Here is a 20004-nt window from a genome sequence, read left to right as displayed (position 1 = left end):
GGAGGGGCTTACACGGCATCTGAGAGTGTTCACGGTGGCTGCACCCCTCTTCTTTCTACTACACTCACTAAGTTGTGCCTTTCGCTCAAGATACTGAACTTTGGCACCAGGCAATAAGCCACCTTCTCTGCTTACCCAAGGTTGTACGGATACCCAAGGACAACCAATTCAGGCTGATACATGGCAGGAAAAATGTGCGAGTAGGGCAGTGCAGCAGATGCCAGCAGCGGGAGCAGGTAAGTGAACTGCAATAAGCAGTGATGGGTATGGGATGTGGGATGTGCTGTCTCTGCACAGAGACCCTGAGGTCCCTCTGTGATCCTAAACATTAGAGTTCAGAAACCAAATGCCACAGTAAGAGCAGACACCAGTGTCAGAATATTGGGGTGGGGGTGTCAGTGGGAAAGAGAGAACATGTCACTGCAGGATTTAGGGCAGAGTCCAGGTAGCAAACAGCTGCTGAGAAACAGATAAGGGGGACCCAATGTCCCCAGACAAAAAATTCCACATCAGGTTTGAAACAAATGAAGAAACTGAATGGCACAGAGTTGAGGAGGATCTAAGTGGGAAAAAGGAAAGTACATAAACCAAAACATCCATACAATGGTGTTAACAGGAAGCTTCACATTATCTCCCTAGGGAATAGTGTGATCAGCAATAAAGGAATGTCTTGAGATGGTGTTGACCCTCAAAGAGGAGCTGTTATTCCAGCAAATTCATAGAAGACATCGCTTTTACAGGAATAGCCATTGGTGGATGGAAAGAGACCTAGAAGATTTTCAAATTTTCCTAATAAAGATGTTCTTTAAATCCCACCAGCTACTCTGCATTTCAGAGTAACTAAGATGGCAGAGACCTGTTCAAAGCACTCTGAGCACACTCTCTAGGAGAGCATGTCATTTATAAAGGTCCTGTAAGTAAAACTAAGCTCTTGCTGCTGTAATGTGCAGGCTTCAATGGAACTCACAAACCCAGGCTCTGCACCACTGGCACACACAGTCCATTACATTACTGCAGTACAGTTTTTTGAACTGCTGGACTCTTCTGCCTTAGTCATGTAATGTCCAATACCCCATTGGCCACAGCCAGTGCCAAAACAATGCCACATCTGGTGCCATGAGCAAGCAGACGTGGAGGCACCCAGGTGGAGCTGGAATTCATAGCCTCTACAGAAGGAATTGACAGCAGACTTGGAACAGAGATACCTGCTTTCTGTGAAGACAGTGAGGATTTATTTTAATGACCTGGCTTAGCTGATGACATGAAGACTTTAAGGCTCCTCAGACTGTTGGTGTTAGGAGTGTTGGCATGAGTAATGTCACTGATTCAGAACACGAGCATTTCTAGAAAGGAGGTTTGGTGCAGTTAATCATGGTTGGGCTCCTCTTGAGAAACATCAGTGATGTGTCAGCCATAGTATCTACCCCCTGACACCCTCACTCCCTGACCATAAACATATGCCTCACCATGATCTACAGGAAAGTCAGTTTCTGAGTTTGTCTGCTACTGATGACTCCTTCCAAACTCCCAACTTACTCTGCTCTGACAAAAAGCCACAAAGTGATAATCAGAAAGGCATATTCAAAAGGATAGTCCTGTTAGCAACATTTTCCCACTCGAGGGTGCTGTTCCCATTGGCAAAGGCCACTCTTCAGCTTTTCCAGTGCCCAGCATCGCATTCCAGAGCTCACAGACAAAATGGCCATCAGGCTTGCTCAGAGCTTTATTTGGACTCACTGAACAGGATTTCAGAGGGTAATGCTCTCATGGACTATAACTAGAGGACTTGTTTGATCTCTGAACACAATATTATCCTGTTCACAGTGGGCATCTGCTGGATAAATGATTACATTTTTATAAACCTGTGTATACTCATAAATATATTGTCATATAAATACTAACCCAGCAGGGGTTCAGCAGTCCATATTCTAAAATGATATGTGATTTTTAAGTACCTCATATCCTAATTGTTTCATGAAGTTATTGAAGAAACCTGATAGTTGTCCTTCAGACCCCTTTGGATGTCTCAATGAACAGTTCCCAAAAAGACTTGTATCTTTTATGGCTTGAAGACAGCACTCTGCAGAGGGATTGAGTAGCAGTATTCAGCACTTGTAATTCTAAACTCACCATGATTTATGATTATGGACTGCTGAGGCACGCAGGGTTAGGACTTCTCTGCAAGGCTGTGTTCTGAGCTGCTTTGCTGTGGAGAGCCTGGCAGGTTTGTGCTGGGTTGTGGTGCTGCTGCAGGTCTGTGTGCTGGGGACCCTCTGGTGAGGACACAGAGATGGGTCCTCCTGAGTGGAAGGACTTGGGTCACACCTCTGTAACTGAGAGAGTCACAGTGAACCCAAGGGAAATAAAAGGCAAAAAACACCTGAGCACCTTCCTTTGTTCCAGGGGTCTTAGATGTTTCTGTTTCACCTACTGCACACACTGAAATAAACAGACTTTTGCTCATGGACAGCCCAATCCCAATCCTTTGGAAGTCAGTGGGAGTTTTCGTTCATGTCAGTGGGCTTTGGATCAGCCCCAGAAAAACTGGCTTTGTAAGTACAGGCGTTGCAGATCAAGCACTGTTTTAAGTTGGTTTCAGTGATGCCACACAAGGAGACACTAGACAACCACCTGCTTGTAGGAGCACCAGGGTCCAGTGAGGCTGTGACATGGCCAGAGTTTCCTGACAGGATTGCTACTCCAGGGCCCCAGTACTTCGTGCAACTATATTCTCTAATACCCTGTGGCAACCTGGCTACAGTAACAGACTGTTGACAAACCATCCCTTTGCAGGAGCTGGATTGTGCACTGCCTGGTGGGAATGGAGCAGGTGGACTCAAATGTGTAAGCGAGGGAACTATTAACAAGTCACTGTGTTTGTTTTAAAATTGTTCACATTTCCGTCTGCAATGGTATTTATAACCATGCTCATCATAACCGTGCTGACTACAGCTTTAGAAAAGTCTGGCAAGAAAGAGCTGATGGGCAGCATTTCAGTGAGACAAGGGAACAGCCTTAAGTGCTCCAATAACGCATTACAGCACAGGAACAGCAAACAGGATCTGGGCTCCCAAGGCTTGAGAGCAAGAATGACGGAGTGGAATTTTTTTTGGCCTGCGTAACACAGGACAGAATAGATCATCTTAAGGGTGTTTTTTTCCGGCCTTAAAATCTACACAGCTGTACCGTGCTAATTCCAAAGCCGTGGTCCACGGAAGGAGCACTTTCTCCTTGTTTTGGCTGAAACACTATGTAGTACTTTAACCACTGTTTTTCCGTGTAAAGAGCAGCTGCAGTTCTGCTGAAGGAGCCCTGGGTCCCCCACGCCGAGATCTCCCCTGAGCCGGGCGGGCAGGGCAGGGCAGGGCGGAGCAGGGCCGCGGCCGGCGGGGAGCGGAGCGGAGCGGGGCAGTGCTCGGGGCCGTCGCCGTCGCCTCGCTCCGCCCGGGGCGCTGGGGCCGCTCGGGGCTCGGCGGGGCCCGGAGGCCGGAGGTGAGCGGGCGGCGGGCGCGGGGCCGCGGGGCCGGGCCGGGGGGAGCGCGGGGCCGGAGGGGCCGGAGGGGCCGGAGGGGCCGGGGGCGGCGGGCTCCGCTCAGCCCGGGCCGAGGACGGAGGTGTCGCTTTTACCGCTTGGCGTGAAAAACGATGGAATTGGGGGAAGATTTTCCTGCTGGCAATGAAAACTGTTCCCAGAGAAAAGGACGGCAAAGCTGGGCAGGAGGCTGAGGTATTTCGTTTGTGATTTGAATTGTTTTTAGAAAGATTTGTGTAACAATCAAAATTCAGGTAGGATAACGACAAAAAACCAACCAACCAAACCAACCAACCCTAATTTTAGACTGGAGTTGCCGAAAACCTCAAATCAGATACCTGACAGCAAATTCCACTTCTGGAATCGTTTAAAGCCAGACCAGCTGGTAGGTTTTAGGAGGTAAAGGCAGTGGGTTAAGAGTAAAGTCAGGTGTCAGGGCTTGAGGTGAGTGTTTCTGGAACAGACCGGTGTTAATTTGCAGTCCGACAGCTGAATTTTAGCTCGCCAGATTGGAAAATGCATCTTTATCTACATCAGTTCATCATCATCTAAAGGTAATTCCTTTTTTGAAAGTGTAATACGGAGTTTAGCGAGATAGGTTTTGTCAAAGTCAGATGGAAGGTGTGTGTGAGAGAACACACGTGGTGAAGTTTGTCCTCAGAAGGAGCCAACCTCTCCTTCAGTCAGCAATGGGAACTGGGGTGAAGCGTGAGACTCAGCTGGTGATTGATGAATCTACAAGCTCAGGTTTATCAAGATAGCCATGAGGCTTGAAAATGCAGGGGAATTCTTTCTGTATTTCTGTTAAAAAAAAAAAAAAAAAAGGACAAAGCTTTTTTTAACCCTGGGGTTGTACACTGGAAGATAACAGACTTCGTGAGATGCTTGTGTTCAGAGCAGCAAAGAAGCTGCCAAAATTGAAAAGTGCATCATGTGTTAAGCCAAAAGAGCTTTTTACTGAGAATCAAAGCTGCTGAGGGTTATTAGCTGTTAAAATCAGTTGAAATTCATGTATAATATTAATTTTCTTAATCGAATTCCCATCTCATGTCAGAGTTACGTTAAGGAGATAAAGCAGAGAGTAGAGACTTTGCAGCTTGACAACTGCTTCCAGGCAGGAAGGAGAGTAAATACCTGCAATGAAAAATTATTATTGCCCTGTCCTTTTGTTATAATCTACCAAAATCCACAGAAATGGGTTTATTTTTGCTGTCTGTCACACCAGTAACTATGAGAGACTTGGCTTCTCTGTTCACATGTGGCAAAGATTGGATTCCTGCTGCCAACCCTACATGTTGTGCTTAAGGAACTAATTCTGTATTTCAGCTCCAATCAAAATAAAAACTCTTCTCAGTTGGTGTCTTTTTCCCATGTTGTTGGACAGTGTCTGGGGAGATCCTGCATTGCCAAAAGAGAGACTGGTGGTGCTTGAGGATGTCTAAACTATCTGCTCTTGCCTCCCGAGTCTGTTTGGGGACACCGACCTGTCTGAACTCCAAAGCCCTGAGGTTGTGTACTCATGCAGGCATCATCACAGGCTTAAAAGTTCCGTTTCCTGGTATATGCTTTTTTGGTGAAATAGAGCTAAAGAAGGTGTCTTTTTAAAACTTCTCCTCATGACAGAATCCTTTTCTTCACTTCATGAGGTCCAGATTGATGGAGCACATTTTTATTGGGTTTTTGAACACCACTTACAGTTTCTGATGTCCTTTTGAGTGCAGAACTTAAATTATGTCTGATCTGAAGGAGAGCATGAGCTCTGGAAAATCAATACCTTGACAACAGCTAATCTTTTATAAACCTGGCAGTGTCTAGTAAACACAAAAATAACTAAATCAGGCATTCTTGCAATTCAGATTTTTTCTGAAATGAGAATCTTTGATGATATTCATGAGCCCAAGAAGGCTCAAGAAGCAAAAAGGTGTCAGGAAAGTCCAACTGCATTCTGTTCTTTGAGATATATAACAAGAAAATTGATACTGTTTTTCTAAATTTTTATTCTGTATTATAACTCTAGCTTTTATAATACCCTAGACTCTTCCCTGCAGAGCTTTTGGGAGAAAATTGCTTTCAGGTTCAGAGATCTATCCAAATTTTTGTTTTCTGACATGTTTATGATAGAGAACAATACAGGGTGGGGAAGGAAGTGAAAGCCTCTGTAGATCACTTATTTTAGCATTATTCTAGGAAGCAGCTTATGTGGGCTCAATACACAAAAATCAAACTGCTAATTCTGCTTGTGAAAAGTGATTATGGTAAAGGAGTGTTTAGTCAATACAGCTACAGGTGACAAGGCTCCAGCCATCTGGGCACACGCCTGAGCTTGTTTCATTTTCTTCCAAGGTAGAAGCCCATGGGACTTCTCTTTTTGGAGAGCACTGTGCACAGAACTAGTGCACGAGTTGGGTTTGTGACCAGTGCTTGCAGCAGATCGAGGCACCTCACAGCTGAGCTGTAGCAGCTGGGTTGCCACCTACCAAGGTCATCATGATTTGTCCAGACTTCAGAAGCAGTTGTTGTAAATGAAAGATCCTTCAGGGAAATCTTCAGACCCTAATTCATAGCCAGTTCCTCTGCAAGAGGGTAAAATGCAGCTAGAATGTTATTGTACACTACTTTTTCAGGTCTAAGATGAGTAGGGGATCGTTCTGTAAGCTTGCTACCCACTCCTGAGAGAATTACAGGCATGGTGTTTGGTGTGATATGATGACCCTTGCAGAGGGTCCCTGCAAATTAGTTGTGTATGTGCACCCAGAAATTGCTTGGGGTTGCATATATCATATATTTAGGCTTAATTTTCTGGTTGTTTTGTTTTTTTTTTCAGGTTCCTTTTGCAGAGGCCAGTAAGGACTTGATGACATGAATCCAGATATTTCCAGGTATGATGTAGCAGATGGGCATTTGGAGCTCAGTGGAGGTACAGTTTCATTAGCTTGAGCTGCATTTCTGTAGAGAGAAGTGCCACCTTTGCCAGGTTCAGGCCACTTGTCATTTCCTCATACACCTTGCATTGAACCTGCACAAATGATTTCGAAGCCAGGAAGTAAATTGCACTGAGGAACTGGCATGGGGTAAAATCACCCCCAAGTAGAAACAAAAAAAGCTTGGTTTAAACCCAAATCTTTTTCTCAAGCTGGTTCTCTGTGAAGCCTCACCAATTCCTGTATTGAGCATGGCAGGGTAGTGGCAGTGAAGTGGGAGAGCTGGCCAGGAACGGGTGGAGGCCAGGGTCCAGTCTTTGATGACTGTTGGTTTACACTGGCTCTCAGTTGTAAGGAACCTGTCTCAGCAGGGGAATCTTCACACTGGAAAGAGCAGCAGTTTCATTTTAAGGACTGTAGTGGATCTCTCCACCCACTGATACAATCTTAAAGGAAACACATCTGTTTCTTTTCCCACTGTGGTCCTCCAGTCTTAGGCTTTGTTCAGGTGAAAGCAAACTTAGAAGAAAGGAGATTATAGAATGTCAAAGAACTAACATGCACAAATCAGAACAAATAGTCCATCTTGATTTTCTGTACTGTAGGGTGTAAGTAACATGTACTTGTTTTATGAAATGCTGAAAATTGTGTCATTATCTCACAGCATTATCTGAAAAACCACATTTGTTTAATAAATTTAGGCTCATTGGATGTATCCAGCCATTACTATGACATAACAAGTACACACTAAAATCCAGTGGGGGTGCAGTTGAACTGAGGGGCATGCAGTTTTGAACTGACTCCACTTTAGCTGTGAATTTAGAGCCTGTTGATAAGAAAAAAAGTGTCATGAGATTTCTGAAGTCCAAATTGTTTATTGTGCTCTGTGTTTTATATCCCACTTGTATTTCTAATGTCTGTTCCAGATTTCTTCCCTGTAGGAGAAAAGCCACGCTTTCATGTAAAAGGAGAAGTCAAAAGTCTTACTTAAAAATAGATTGCTCTTTAGAAAGCCAAAATCTTGTCATTATTTCTTACTAGTATAATTAATTATCCTCGTTCTAGTTAATACTAATTATTTGAACACTTCAATGGAATATGTTGCAGGTGTAGAATTTACACATTTACAGCACCGTTTCATTGCAGTGCCACACACTGCAGGTTCTGTTGTACAAGTTGCAGCTTACAGAGTCCCTAGACCTGGAGAACACCTGACAGGAGGTATACAAGAAACTCAGCCAGGAGCTTGGGCACTGCCCCCTGCCCAGCAGCAGGGACAGCCTTGGCATGCCCAGTGCAGGCTCTGGTTCTGGCTCAGTTCCAGCAGCTGTTACCCAGCCCAGACTGGGGTCTGCTGTGAAGCTGCCATGAAGGGCTGAGCATGCAAAGCATTGTTCTCCACTGGATGCATCCTGGCCACCAGAGGTGTAGGCAGAACTCCTCTCCTTGGGCCTGCTGTGCACTCATGGTGTGACTCAGTGCTCCTGGCCTCACACACTGACCTGATGCAGGGTGTTTTCCACCTTACCTAGGTGCCTGCAAGTCTGTGTTCCGTGCCCTTAGCCACCCTCCTGATTCAAATAAAGGTTTGCATTTTATTGTGGGTCTTTGCTCTATGCATGTATTCACCTTTAGTATATCTGTATTGAAGGTTTCATGTTTAATTCTACTGGCACTCTATGGCAGGTTCTTCTTAAGTAAAAAGGAAACATGGCATCATTTTCCCAGTTTTGAAAGTCCACTTAAGGCCATTCTGTTGGGGGTCATTTTGGTAGTGTTTTCATCTTTAGTACACTACAAAAGATGAACACCTCAGCATGTTTGTCCAGAATTAAATAGCAATGTTAAGAACCCAGTGCATGTTCCCCACTCCTTTTCCAATATGCTTTAGTTTTAATTAATTCTGGAGTTTTATTTGGAAAAATGGGAAATATGTTCAAAGAGGACTGCAGTAATTCCATAAACTTCAAGACTGATTCACCTTTTACCGAAACTGGTTTTGATAACAACTAGTGTCTTTGTTTTAAAAGTCAGTTCCAAAAATAAAGAAATTCTTCAAATACTTTTCTTTGTGAGGTTGCTGCACTGGTAGCCACAGGTATGGCATATGCCTTCCAACCCAACAAGTGCCAAGGCTTTGAATCAAAACAGATAAGGAAAAATAAATTGTGAAAGAGGTAAATGACAGGCTGTGTTCAGATTATTTTCTTTGTAATAAGCAGTGTTTTTATCCCTGAGGTAGTACAAGAGCTTTTGGGACAATGGCTTCCCTATTGTTCATCTGTCTGTCTTCATACATATGTGAAATATCCTTCTGCAGGATTTGAAGGATGAATTGTCAGAGTTTGTGTTTAATGTTTTCAAAGAAAAGATCAGAAGAATTTTTCTGTTTAGAGAGGATACTGAATTAAAAGCATGAAAGCAGAAATTCCCAAATAATCATTTCTGTGTGACTTTTCTTGTCAGGTTACTTGTGGTGAATTGAAGCAAGGAGAAAGTGACCCTCAGTATCTGAATTTTAAAAATAAACCCTGAGCTCAGCCAGCATGAATCAGGGCTGTGCTGTGGGAGCCAGAGGTGCTGATGGTGTGCTGGGGATCCAACTGGCTGCGGCTGGCACTGGCTTGTGCTTGGGGCTGGGATCTTCCCCCTCCGCAGCTGCTGCAGGCAGGATGGTGTTGGCTCAGGCAGGGCAGAGCAGCTGGCTGCAGTGAGGTAAATTAGTGTCTCTTCTGCAGAGGAATCGGCCCAGGGAGGAATAAGTGTGGTGTCAGAGTTCTCTGTCAGATCCACTCGTGCCTGCAGCAAACACAGGGTTCCTCAGCAGCAGAGCAGGAGCTTAAGGAGTCCAGCTTAAGGAGTGACCGTGTTCGTCAGAAGACCCAAGAGGACCACCAGGGCTAAGCAATCCGAATAAGCCCTGTCTGTGTCTGGCAGGATCGCTCATTAAAAGGGTCCCATTGCATATGTAGTTAAGCCATCCCATAACGCCAGACTTGCTGGATAAATACCACAGTGTGGTTGCAGCCTTCAAATCTTGACAAGGAATAACCATGCTGTAGTGATTTGTTTATGTAATAGGTAAAGCTCCATTGGAGGCAGGTTCTCTTCCTTTTAAGCACTACTCCAGCAAAGAAGAGAGGGCAATGCCTGTGGAAACAACCAGAGTTTCACATTCTGCTTTATAAGCTGCCCCTATCACGGAGCTTTTAACTTACCTGTGCTAATGAAGAATAATTCATATTCACATTTGTTTTTAAATGAACATCATCATGTGATAGATTGCATTACTCATTAAGCAGTAATGCTTGTGAAAAGTGAGTCTCAATGCTTTTAATCTTGGAGAAAAGGAAATCTTTCTATCAGTTGCTCTCAATGTTTTCAACACATTTTGCTTTTGCAGTAACGTTGGGAATGTAGATGTTCTCAGATAAGGTTTTAAGTTTTCTGTTTTGAAATGAAAAATCATGAAAACATGTACTAGTTTTACAGGTAGGAGTATAATTTAAAAGAATGTTAATTTTAGACTAATTATTTTTTTTTTTCCTAAGCTTTGGAACAGGCTGGGGAGTTTGCAGGAACAAATGCCTGGGAGACTGATGGAACTGTTGATACTGAAATTTAAAGCCAACTCATAGAAAGTAATTAAAGCCTGTGTGTTTCCTGCATAAGGGAGGAGAGTGAGAGTTGTGTGAAGTCATTCACTGCATGTGTAGGTGTACTGTGTTGTAATACAGGATGCCTCCCTCGACTTCATGCAACAGATTAATCCCAACTGATAGGTAAGCACTTCTCTAATCTATGTTGGCATTCAAGATGACCCAATTCCACTTCGCTGTTTCATCTTTGCAAGGTCTGTGGCAGAGGTTGTACACACCTGTCCCTGAGGCCTCCTTATTTAACAGAGCAGATTCTCCGTTTTGACCCAAGATCAGCTGTCCAGGAGTTCAGCGCTTCACTGAGGTGGATGCTCAGAGGTGCTGGTGTGATGAATTAGAAAACTTTTCTTTGGGGAAATGGCCTGGCTGTGGGAGAAAGAGGGATAAGAGTGCTTGATTCACTGTAGGGCTCGACTGTACGAATAAGGAGCAGTGGTGATAACTTTGGACTGCAGGGAAGTAGGAATTGTTCGTGAAACTAAGGATGAAGAGCTTCTGAGGGCTGTGTTGGGGTTTTAGGAGCTCCCCTGGGGGTTTTTTGTTTTTTTTTTTCTGTTAAAGGAATTTTCCCCCATACATGTTGCATGGGGAACAAATGGCCAGGTGCTTAAGAACAACAAAAGATCTGGCTGCTCTTTTTGTTTCACCTGGGTGTGTGGGCAGTCATTCTCGGCGGGAGAGAGAGAGAGTCTGCTTGCTTCAGCTGCTTTTCCTCTCTACCGGAGAAGCCCCAGGATCCCAAGCCCGCCTTCCCTGCCCCACTGGGAGCTGGGCCGTGGCCGCCCTGCCCCGCCGTTGCTTCGAGCCTTCGCTGCGTCGTAGCCGTGCTCGTCCTGCCTGCCCAGACCTCCGGGGGGAGTTCCCACCGCAGTTTGGATACATCTCGTCTGCCACCTGGGATTTGTGCTCGTCCCTGCCGTTCCAGCCTGCTGTTCCCGAGGGTCCGGCCGGACACCGGGATCGGCTGCCCAGGGGTTTGTGAAGCTCCTTTGTCCCATCCCTTCCCGGATCCCAGGGCACCGGTGCCGCTGCTCCCCGAGCTCGCTCCGGAGCGCCCCCTGCAGCCGCGGGGGAACCATCGCACCTGCCCTGCTCACCGGGAGCCGCCAGCGCCCCTGCCGGCTGCGAGCGGAACTGCACCCGAGGGGAAAGGGCCCGACAGCCGAGAAGGCTGGGACTGGGTTTGGGATTGTTTGCTGTTACTGCCACAGTTATTGCTGTTTGTTTGACTGGTTATACACATATAGATATATAATAGTAAAGAACTGTTATTCCTATTTCCCACATCTTTGCCTAAAAACCCCCTTGATTTTAAAAACTATAATAACAAGGAGGGAAGGGGGTTGCATCTGCCATTCCAAGGGAGACTTCTGCCTTCCTTAGCAGACACCTGTCTTTCAAACCAAGACAGGCTGCTACAAACTGCAGAACCGAGTGTATGGCTGAAGGCAGAAGGACAGAAGAGGAGGAGCTGTCCTGGAAGGGACCACAAGGGCTTGCCTCTTAGAGGCAGGTTAGGAGAGGGCTATCAGACCACAACAGTACGACTGTTTAGGAATGTTTATGCTTCAAAAGGGCTGGAGAGTCAGGTAATGCATTGGAGGAGCATTGCACTGTCTCATGAGCTCGTAAGAAAGAGGCTTTCTTGAGAGCTGTGTTGGTATTTTAATATGACCCAATTATGGCTTGGAAGCTTGAACCTACTACCTGCTTTTTATTATTCCCAGTTTTTAAGTTAGAATGAAACTTTTTGAGGCCTGATACATATTTGTTGAGTAACAGGGTTAGTTAGATAATCAGTTGAGTGATTTCAGTTGGCAGTAGAAAAAATGTCAGGGGTACGTATTGTCATGAATGATCTGGGCAAGTATTTTTTCTCCTCCAGCATCTGAACATCCATGCACATAAACACGGTTGTGAGGCCAGAACATGCCTTTGGAAGAGTTTCTCAAAGTTATTGCTGCCCTGGCTCAAAGTTTTGAGCCTTATTTAGGGTGTTTTCTCACAGTATGTGATTCCTTTTCGTGCCTTTCTCCTTCCAAAAATCTGTGAAAATGCTTCTCTTGGTGTATGAACTGCTTGTTGGTACAATCTTTGTGGATAAATAGCATTTCTCTTTAGAGGCTTTTTGCCAGTTTTTACTGTCTCTTAACTCAGATTGAAGGACACAGTGTCATTAAGACTGACTCTTTGTTTGGTACTGATGAATTTAGAGAAAGAACAGGTGAGCAGTTCCAGGAGAAGTAATCTCCCTCTTGATTCTTTGAGTGATCTTCCAACCTGACTTCTTAGCTCACTGTGGCCTGAGGCCAATCACTTGATTTTCTTCCTCAGTTCTATCAAGTGATGTCAGACAGTGACTGCTGTTTTGTGAGACTGGAGGAAATAGGTGTCAGGAGAAAGAATGAAGGAAAAAATGCAAAGAAATTGATGAGTAGCTCATTTGGGGGTTTGTAGGTGCCTTCTTCTTACATTTTACACTTGCACTTGAGAAACACACATAGTTCTGGGACTACATGTCTTTGTGTTTTGTGGAGATGTAGCTGGTGCTTTGAGTGCCTCAGTTGCTTTGCTTGGACACCAGTGGTGTCTGATGTTCTTACTAAGCTGTAGTACAGTCTGTACTTTCTGCACAGTGATGTGGCCTTACCCAAACAATCAGCATGAAGTCTCCAGTGGTTTTTCGTTAAATTTTTTTTTGTTTGTATGGTTAGTATTCGATAGCAGAACATTGTTCCCAAGTGTCAAGACAACAAGGCCTGTTCTGGCCTTGTTTTTAGCTGAATAAACTAATGCTTGTTTTTCCCTGGGCAAAACCAGGAAGTTGTACTCATCCCCCTCAGTGAGGGATGACTGAATGAGAAGAGCTGTCTGATTTGCATTCTGACATGGTGACTGACATCAGCTGAAACCTGTGCTGTCGGTCATACCTGGCAGTCTGCTCAGGAGCCAGGCACTTGCAGGCAGAGCAGCCCAGCAAGGAAGGAGCTGGCAAGTGGAGCACAAGGTATGGGAGTTAGTATGTAATTTATGCTGGGTGAGGAAGATGTTCTCTGCAGATCTAGGTAAGCAAGTTTGTCTATTGTGGAACTTTTATGTGCAGTTTGAAATGTTTGCTTGGGCATTTCATAGTTTTTCTGGAACAGAGCTCTCCCAAAAGATGGCGTACGTGAAAATTTTAGCCTTTGAACAGAGCAGCACATGACATGCAAAATGAATTTATTCTTGTGTGAAGAGCAGCCATGAAATAATTTGGTAGGAAATGTCAGCTGGTAGATCTAAATGAGGAGAACATCTGAAAGCTAGGAAGCTGAGGGTAACTGGACATTGGTGGAGAAACAAGGCTGCACAAATAATTTCAAAATTTCAATTATTTTCCAAAGAAGATGATATGAAGAACAGAGTCTGGGTGAGGAGGGTGAGCCCCTGGAGAACGTAGTGTTGGTGATTACGAAGGTAAGGAGACTGTGATTTCATTTCTCTTGCTACTAGTTAGAGTTGAAAGATCTAATTTCATGCAAAAACAAATGGAGGTTCTGCCAGAAGCTGTAGTTTTAGGGAAAAGGGTGTGTAAAATCACAAGAGAAAGAGATGAGAAGGCTGGGGAACTGGAGACATAAAGCAGAATTAGCTGCAGGTAAAAAGAGATTAATACCAAAACCTGTACACGTGATTGGAGATTCTGCATCAGTTATGGCCAGAGCAAGCAGGCTTGTAAAAATCTGCAAAAGAAGTTCAAAGAAATGGAGGTGGAGAGGGTGATGGGTTTTATAGGAGTGTTACTTTGACAGGGTGAGGAGGCATGCTAGGAGAGCTAAGGTCAATAGGTAGTTCATAGACTGGAACTATATGGAAAGGTTTAAGTATTTTTTCATTACCATGGGAGGACCTTCTTAGGCATTTTTCTTAATTGATAAATTTCAGCTGAGTCCCTTGGACACTGTTCATCCATGGTTAAATCTGCATTATAAGAAAAGCCTTAAAATGGTGAAAGACCAAGAGAAACATAGTTTAAAAAAGGGATCTCAGGCAAGGGAAATGTTGTTATGAATAAGGCAGTATGTGAAAGCAGCTATGACTCCAGGATGGCTAACAGAGATGAGGAAATGGAAATGAACGTATCAAAGCTGCAGTGAAATTTGAAAAGCTTAATGTATTCCCTTCAGGCAGGAGACTCTAACTAACTAATCTCCATCTCGGTATGCTGAAAATAATGCTACATGTAATTAAGAATTTTGGAGCAAGAACTTTTTATCTATAAATTTTACCAAGTCTTGATATATACATTAGAAGAAACATATAAAAGACTTTACCAAAAAAAAAAAGGCAAAAATTATCCTAGCGACTATAATCCTATGGTACCAGTATTGTGATCATTACTGTGAAGGTTTAGAAAAAGAAAAACGCCTTGGAGATTAAGAGATTAAATATAGTACGGGTGTTCAAAAGATAACCTGTGCCATGTTAGTTAGAGCTTTATTTGTTAAAACTATTTATTTCTGCCTAAAAGATGCAGTAAGTTTCATGTCTGAACTAGTAACTTCTCTTGGGTAGCTCTAACAAGTAGTTTTAATTGAAGACATCAGGATTATGGGAAGTATCAAACAAGAAACTGCCTAGCAAAGCTATCAGGAGAGAATTTACCCAGGAGTACTTGACTAATGGATTTCTTAGCAAAATGAGCTAAAGGTTCAAATGCATAACAGGCAATGGAAATTCTAATTTAGGCAGTATGGACCAGAGTAGGATAGGAACACAATGGCTCTTCCAGCTTGAAATAACAGGAACCTTTATAACTATATGGAGGACTTTGTTTCTTGACCGCAGTTTCTCAGGAAGATAGGACAAGCCTCTCCATTTTGGTCTTCAGCATATCAAGACTGAAGAGGCTTTTTTTGGTTTTATTTAGGCTTAACCCCATGGAAAAATAAAGTAATTTGACTCGAGAAGCAGCGTAACTGCATCCTTGTGGTGTGTGCTTCCCCATTAACTAGTAATTTCCCCTGTGGCAGTGCTGTGCTGCTGGTGGCTGATTGCATCCTGGGAAAACTGGCTGTACCAGGAAGGCTGCTGCAGGAATGCTTGCACTGGTCTGGCAGCCAGGTCATTAACATGATGCTGCACTTAAGCTAATAAGACTTGGCTGACCTAAATGGCTTGGCCCAGAGCCACTGCAGGGATGTTTGTACCTGTGGCGTGGTTCACCCACAAACCTGTATAATCCACCTGCAGACAATGAACCATGTCTGCTGTAATTGAGCACTCTAAGGCCTTTGTAGCCAGTTCTTTCCAAGATACGTAAGCTGTTTCTCTCTGTTTGTCTCCACCCTTATCTGCTATATTCACACATGTAAATTTACATGAATATTTGTGTACCTATATATTAATGTTTAACTTGGGAATGGAGTCTGTAAGTGAAGCAGCAGAGTAACTCTTTGAAGATGTATGCACAGTTAACATTTTCTGGGTAAACCTGCTTAGCCATTTTACCTGTGAGACAAGGAGTAACCTCTTTAGCTGGATGCCCTGCTTCTTCTCACACAGTTCTGCTTCGAAAGCAGAAACCAAGTATAAGCCTGGCCCTGAGGGGTTACGTACAGTGGTGTTCTGTGGCTCAGGGTGGGAAGCCCTGCAGTGCTGCTCTGCTGCAGGTGCTGCAGTTGCAGCAATTCCTGCTCTCCTTGGAGCAGCTCAGCAAGCACAACAGCAGAGACTTTTGTAATGCTGAGGATTCAGATAAAACCACCATGCTCATAAAAACCAAAAAACAAGCAACACCAGGAAAGACAAGATTCAACAAAGTAAATACGGTGGATGGGGCTACTGGGCTGCAGAGTCCACTTGCTTCAAGACCTTCTGGCTGTGTCACCTCAAAGGAGTTCTGTGGATTGCACTTTGCTTGTCTCCTCTTGGTGCACCATGGGCTTGAGAAGCGCTGAAGCCTTGCCCTCCCTATCCCCATGGCATAGCTGTGATACTTCTCTGGTTTTGATTTCATCCTTACATGTACCTCCTACAACCAACTTAAAGCTGTTCTTTCAGTGTTTACTATTTTGTTGGCTGTTGTGAAGTCCTTATGTTGACCTGTCCAGTGTTTCCCACTGTTGTTTTTTATCCCCGTTCTTGCGGAACTCTGTGTGAGGGGATGGCTTCTGTGGTAGACCTGTATTCAGAGCTGAAGGGCTTGGTTCTGCACATTACAAAGCTACAGTGCAGGATCGATGCTGTGTGAAGTGTAAAGAACTTCTGAGAAAGAAATGGGCCCACTCACACTTTTCTGTGGGTGCTCAAAGGGCCTTTTAGACACACCGTTGTCTTCAGCTTTCCAGCAGCCTTGACTTGAGAGCTTGACCTGTATAAATTGCGAAAGATGTATGTGTTGCTTCATGTCGTACCCTGTTCCATATTTTTGCAATGTGTAAAGACAGCTGCAAAGATGAAGAAATATTCCATGAGGGTAACCTGACTATCTATATTTTGCACATGAGAGTAGATTAGATAATGGCTGTTTGCTTCCTTAGCACTTGGAATCTATCTGTTCCCCCTAGGCAAACTGGACAATCTGTTTTGTATTCTCCCACAGACTCCCCAGTGGAGTTCAGCTGCTGTTCTCTACCAAGTGTGGTTTTGTGTTGTTGCCAGATATATACAGTTCTGGAGGGAGAATGTGGGATTATGTAGCTGCAAAGCTGGCTGTGGTGGCAGCTTTCCCCAGCATGCCTTCTGTCTGCACAGTGGGAAAACCCATTGAAGAGATGTTTTTGGAAGAGCTGAGGCAGGGAGGATGTGTAATGTCTCCCTGGAGTTCTCCTAGGTATTCCTAATGCTTTTCCTGACTAGAGCTGAGATTTTTAACAGCTAAGAAAGTTTACCAACAATTTTGAGGTTGGTAGGTTCAATGCCTGTGGAGTTCTTTGTAATTCAGGCACCTCCTTAGGTTATCTGGCCCTTCTAAGCTGGTGTCCAGTACTGTCTGAAGTGCACAAGCTGTTCTGGTGTGGTGTCACCATGCTTCATGGTGACAGGATGTTGAATTCATCGTAGGCTAAGCGCATATGCAGTTTGCTTCTACACAGACACATTCTGCTCTAAAAGTGTAGACTTTTATGGAGAAACCTGGCTTCACACAGTCTATAGGAAGTTTGGGGACATCCTGAAAAAATGGTTCACCAAGGCTTGGGGGTTCAGCAGAGCCACCCTGTCCCATAGGCACAGGGCTGTGTCACCCAAATGGAGCTGGTGAGCAGCATGTTTACTGAGTAGTCTGAAAAGCTTTTTCTGGCAGGTTTGTATGTGTGCTCAGCTAGCTCTGTCACCAGTGAGCCGTCACTAACCTCTGTGGTCCTGGCTTCCCGTGTTTTTGCTGGAGCACCAAAGGCGAAGGAAGGGAACTGGTGCTTAAGAATCCTACAGCCCTGCCAGAGGAACAGGGCACAGGTGGTTGGTAGCAGATGTTCCCACCTCCAAACAGCCTTGGTGGGGACAGGTAGGTTATATTCCAGGCCCCAGAGAACTGTAGAGACTTGAGATTTGGCAGACAATTAAAAAACTGTTGCATCCTGCTTGTCAGGCTCTTAAAAGAGGATTTGAAGAGTCTCTAAACCCTGTTTATCTCTATTTTGTGTGCCAGTGATTTTTTTTGTCCAGGCATTGTCTGGAAGGAGAGCTAGAAGAAGGCATGGAGAGCAGCCTGGAAGTGGGATCAAAACCGCAGTTTCCAGAGGCCCAGAAGCTGCACCAGAAAGAAAATACTATTGATACTGTCAAACTGAACTCTGGTAAAAGACCTGGGTGTTCTTTTCAGTGCTAGTGAAGCCATACTGCCACTTCTTTTGGTTGCAGGCCTTCAGTATATTCCAGCTCTTAATTTTTAGGAGGTATTTTTATGTTGTGGGTTTTAGTACAAAAAACTGGAAATCAGGCAGTGCACAGTGGAGGAGAAGAATGCATTTTTCATAACATGGTTTTCCTTTTTCCTTGGGGAAAAAGGGAAATGTTTTCCTGCTTTCTAGATATGATATATAAATTCTATATATTATATATAGTTTTCTGTAAGTGATTAGAAAGTTTGCATCCACTTGCTATCAATTACACGTATATTTTTAATCAGTTTTGTCCTCAAACCAAATTGGCTGTCCATGTGCCAGGAGAAATGAGTCAAATTTGAAGAACAGCATCCATTCCCCGTTGTAGTCAGATCAAAGGACACATTGAGGTGAATAGTAAAGTCCAAATCAAGAAAAGATGTTTACAATTCTTTCCAGTGCCTGAAGGGAGCCTACAAGAAAGATGGAGAGAGAATTTTTACAAGGGCTTAGGGTGACAGGACATGGAGGAATGGCTTCAAACTGAAAGACAGTAGATTTAGATTAGATGTTAGGAAGAAATTCTTCCCCATGAGGGTGGGGAGGCCCTGGCACAGGTTTCCCAGAGCAGCTGTGGCTGCCCCATCCCTGGAAGTGTCCAAGGCCAGGTTGGACAGGGCTTGGAGCAACCTGGGATAGTGAAGGTGTCCCTGCCCATGGCAGGAGGTGGAACAAGATTCAAGGTCCTGTCTAACTCAACCCATTCTATGGTTCCATGGCTGTGATTCAGAAAATATCCCTCAGACTCCAAAATTCTAGAATGAGTTTAACAGAGAACTTGCATCTGAATTAAAGATACCTTCAAAATGAAATGACTGATTCATTTTTGACTTGATAGGCAGTTCTTGCAGAAAATGGGCCAGGTCTTGGGACTTTGCTTGAAGAGAAGCTTTATAATACTTGGGCCAGACACTTAAATTGTATGCTTTTTCCCTTGGTTTCCTAAGGTGGCATTTCCTGTGTACTGTTCTGATTATCTCAATGGGCATTTCTCTCCCATTTCCTTCTGTGCCTGCACAGAGTCTGTTTGACTTCAGAGCTTGTGTTTGGGAAGTTGGTTGTTACCAGGTAAGAATGAGCAACCTGTATTGGAGGGTGGTGCAGTTCATATTTGTGTATGAGGTAGAGTTATTTAGAAACAGTATTTGTGTGTTGAATGCTTCATAACAACATTCTGCTGTCCTTTTTGTTTCTAAATTCGCTGATCGTGTATGTAGACTCCACATTCAAGCACGGTCTCTAAAATTACAGTAAGAATCCAGCACAAAATCTACATAGCACAAAAATTATTACCTGGAAGTATCTTCCTTGATCATTCAAAGCAAAAGGCTGATTTTTTTTTTTTTTTCTTTTAGAAGGTGAAGTCTCAGAATAGTAAATATAATGCATATACACACACACACACAGATGATGGAATTACAATCTGTAAATAGAAACAAATAAATACAAAAGATCACAAACTGAAAAATAAGGATATATACATAAAAACGTAGAGCAGACTTGCCACATCCCCATAATACCAAGCTGTAGAGAGGAATCTGTGAACCTGGGAAGTTTGGCACTAATGTTCTGTTGAAGTCTGAGGCACTTTTCTCCATTTTACCCCTGTTTTGGTTCAGTGCCAGGAGTCAGCATTCACCAAGCACACGATAAGAATCTGTGAGCAGGTTATCAGTTCCTTGGGCAGTGCTGCATCCCACAGCTGTTCTGCTTCAACAGCCAGATGCAACCTCAGCAAGGGTGTAATCCTTCCTTGGCTTCACTGGCTTGTGCTGACAGGTTTTCTTGTGTGCAGGGCTCACTTTATTCTGGTCTCTCCTCCTTCCAGGATGGCTCGCTCTCTGTATGAGTGGCTGTGGCAGCACGAGTTCTGGCTGCCCCCAGGAATCACTTGGGAGGACATGCAAGAATCTGAAGACACTCATTACCCTCAGCCTCGTGATCTCCTGCTCAGTATCCCTTTTGCTTTAATCTTGGTAGTCATTCGATGTGCCTTTGAAAGGTAAGTTATTTAATACTGTTTGGGA

At 44.1% G+C, this 20004-nt stretch overlaps 1 protein-coding gene across 4 annotated transcripts in view; it reads left to right on the top strand.

Moving 5' to 3' along the window:
* The first annotated feature begins 214 nt into the window (after positions 1-214).
* Positions 215-20004, top strand: part of LOC138099635 (ceramide synthase 4-like) — a 42872-nt gene continuing 23082 nt past the window's right edge. Inside the window, exons 1-3 of one of the 4 annotated variants that reach the window (XM_068997011.1) lie at positions 215-236; positions 6357-6411; positions 19806-19979. In XM_068997011.1, the coding sequence (XP_068853112.1) occupies positions 6392-6411; positions 19806-19979 (194 nt within the window). In that variant the 5' untranslated portion in view covers positions 215-236; positions 6357-6391. Of the gene's footprint in view, positions 237-2996; positions 3493-3647; positions 3728-4067; positions 4087-6356; positions 6412-19805; positions 19980-20004 lie in introns of those variants that run through there. The other 3 variants (XM_068997009.1, XM_068997010.1, XM_068997012.1) reach the window with 3 other exon arrangements.

The sequence above is a fragment of the Aphelocoma coerulescens genome, chromosome 28 (assembly GCF_041296385.1).
Source record: "Aphelocoma coerulescens isolate FSJ_1873_10779 chromosome 28, UR_Acoe_1.0, whole genome shotgun sequence".
NCBI lineage: Eukaryota > Metazoa > Chordata > Aves > Passeriformes > Corvidae > Aphelocoma > Aphelocoma coerulescens.
Note: the sequence above shows the minus strand (reverse complement) of the source record. Positions and strands in the feature narration are given on the sequence as shown.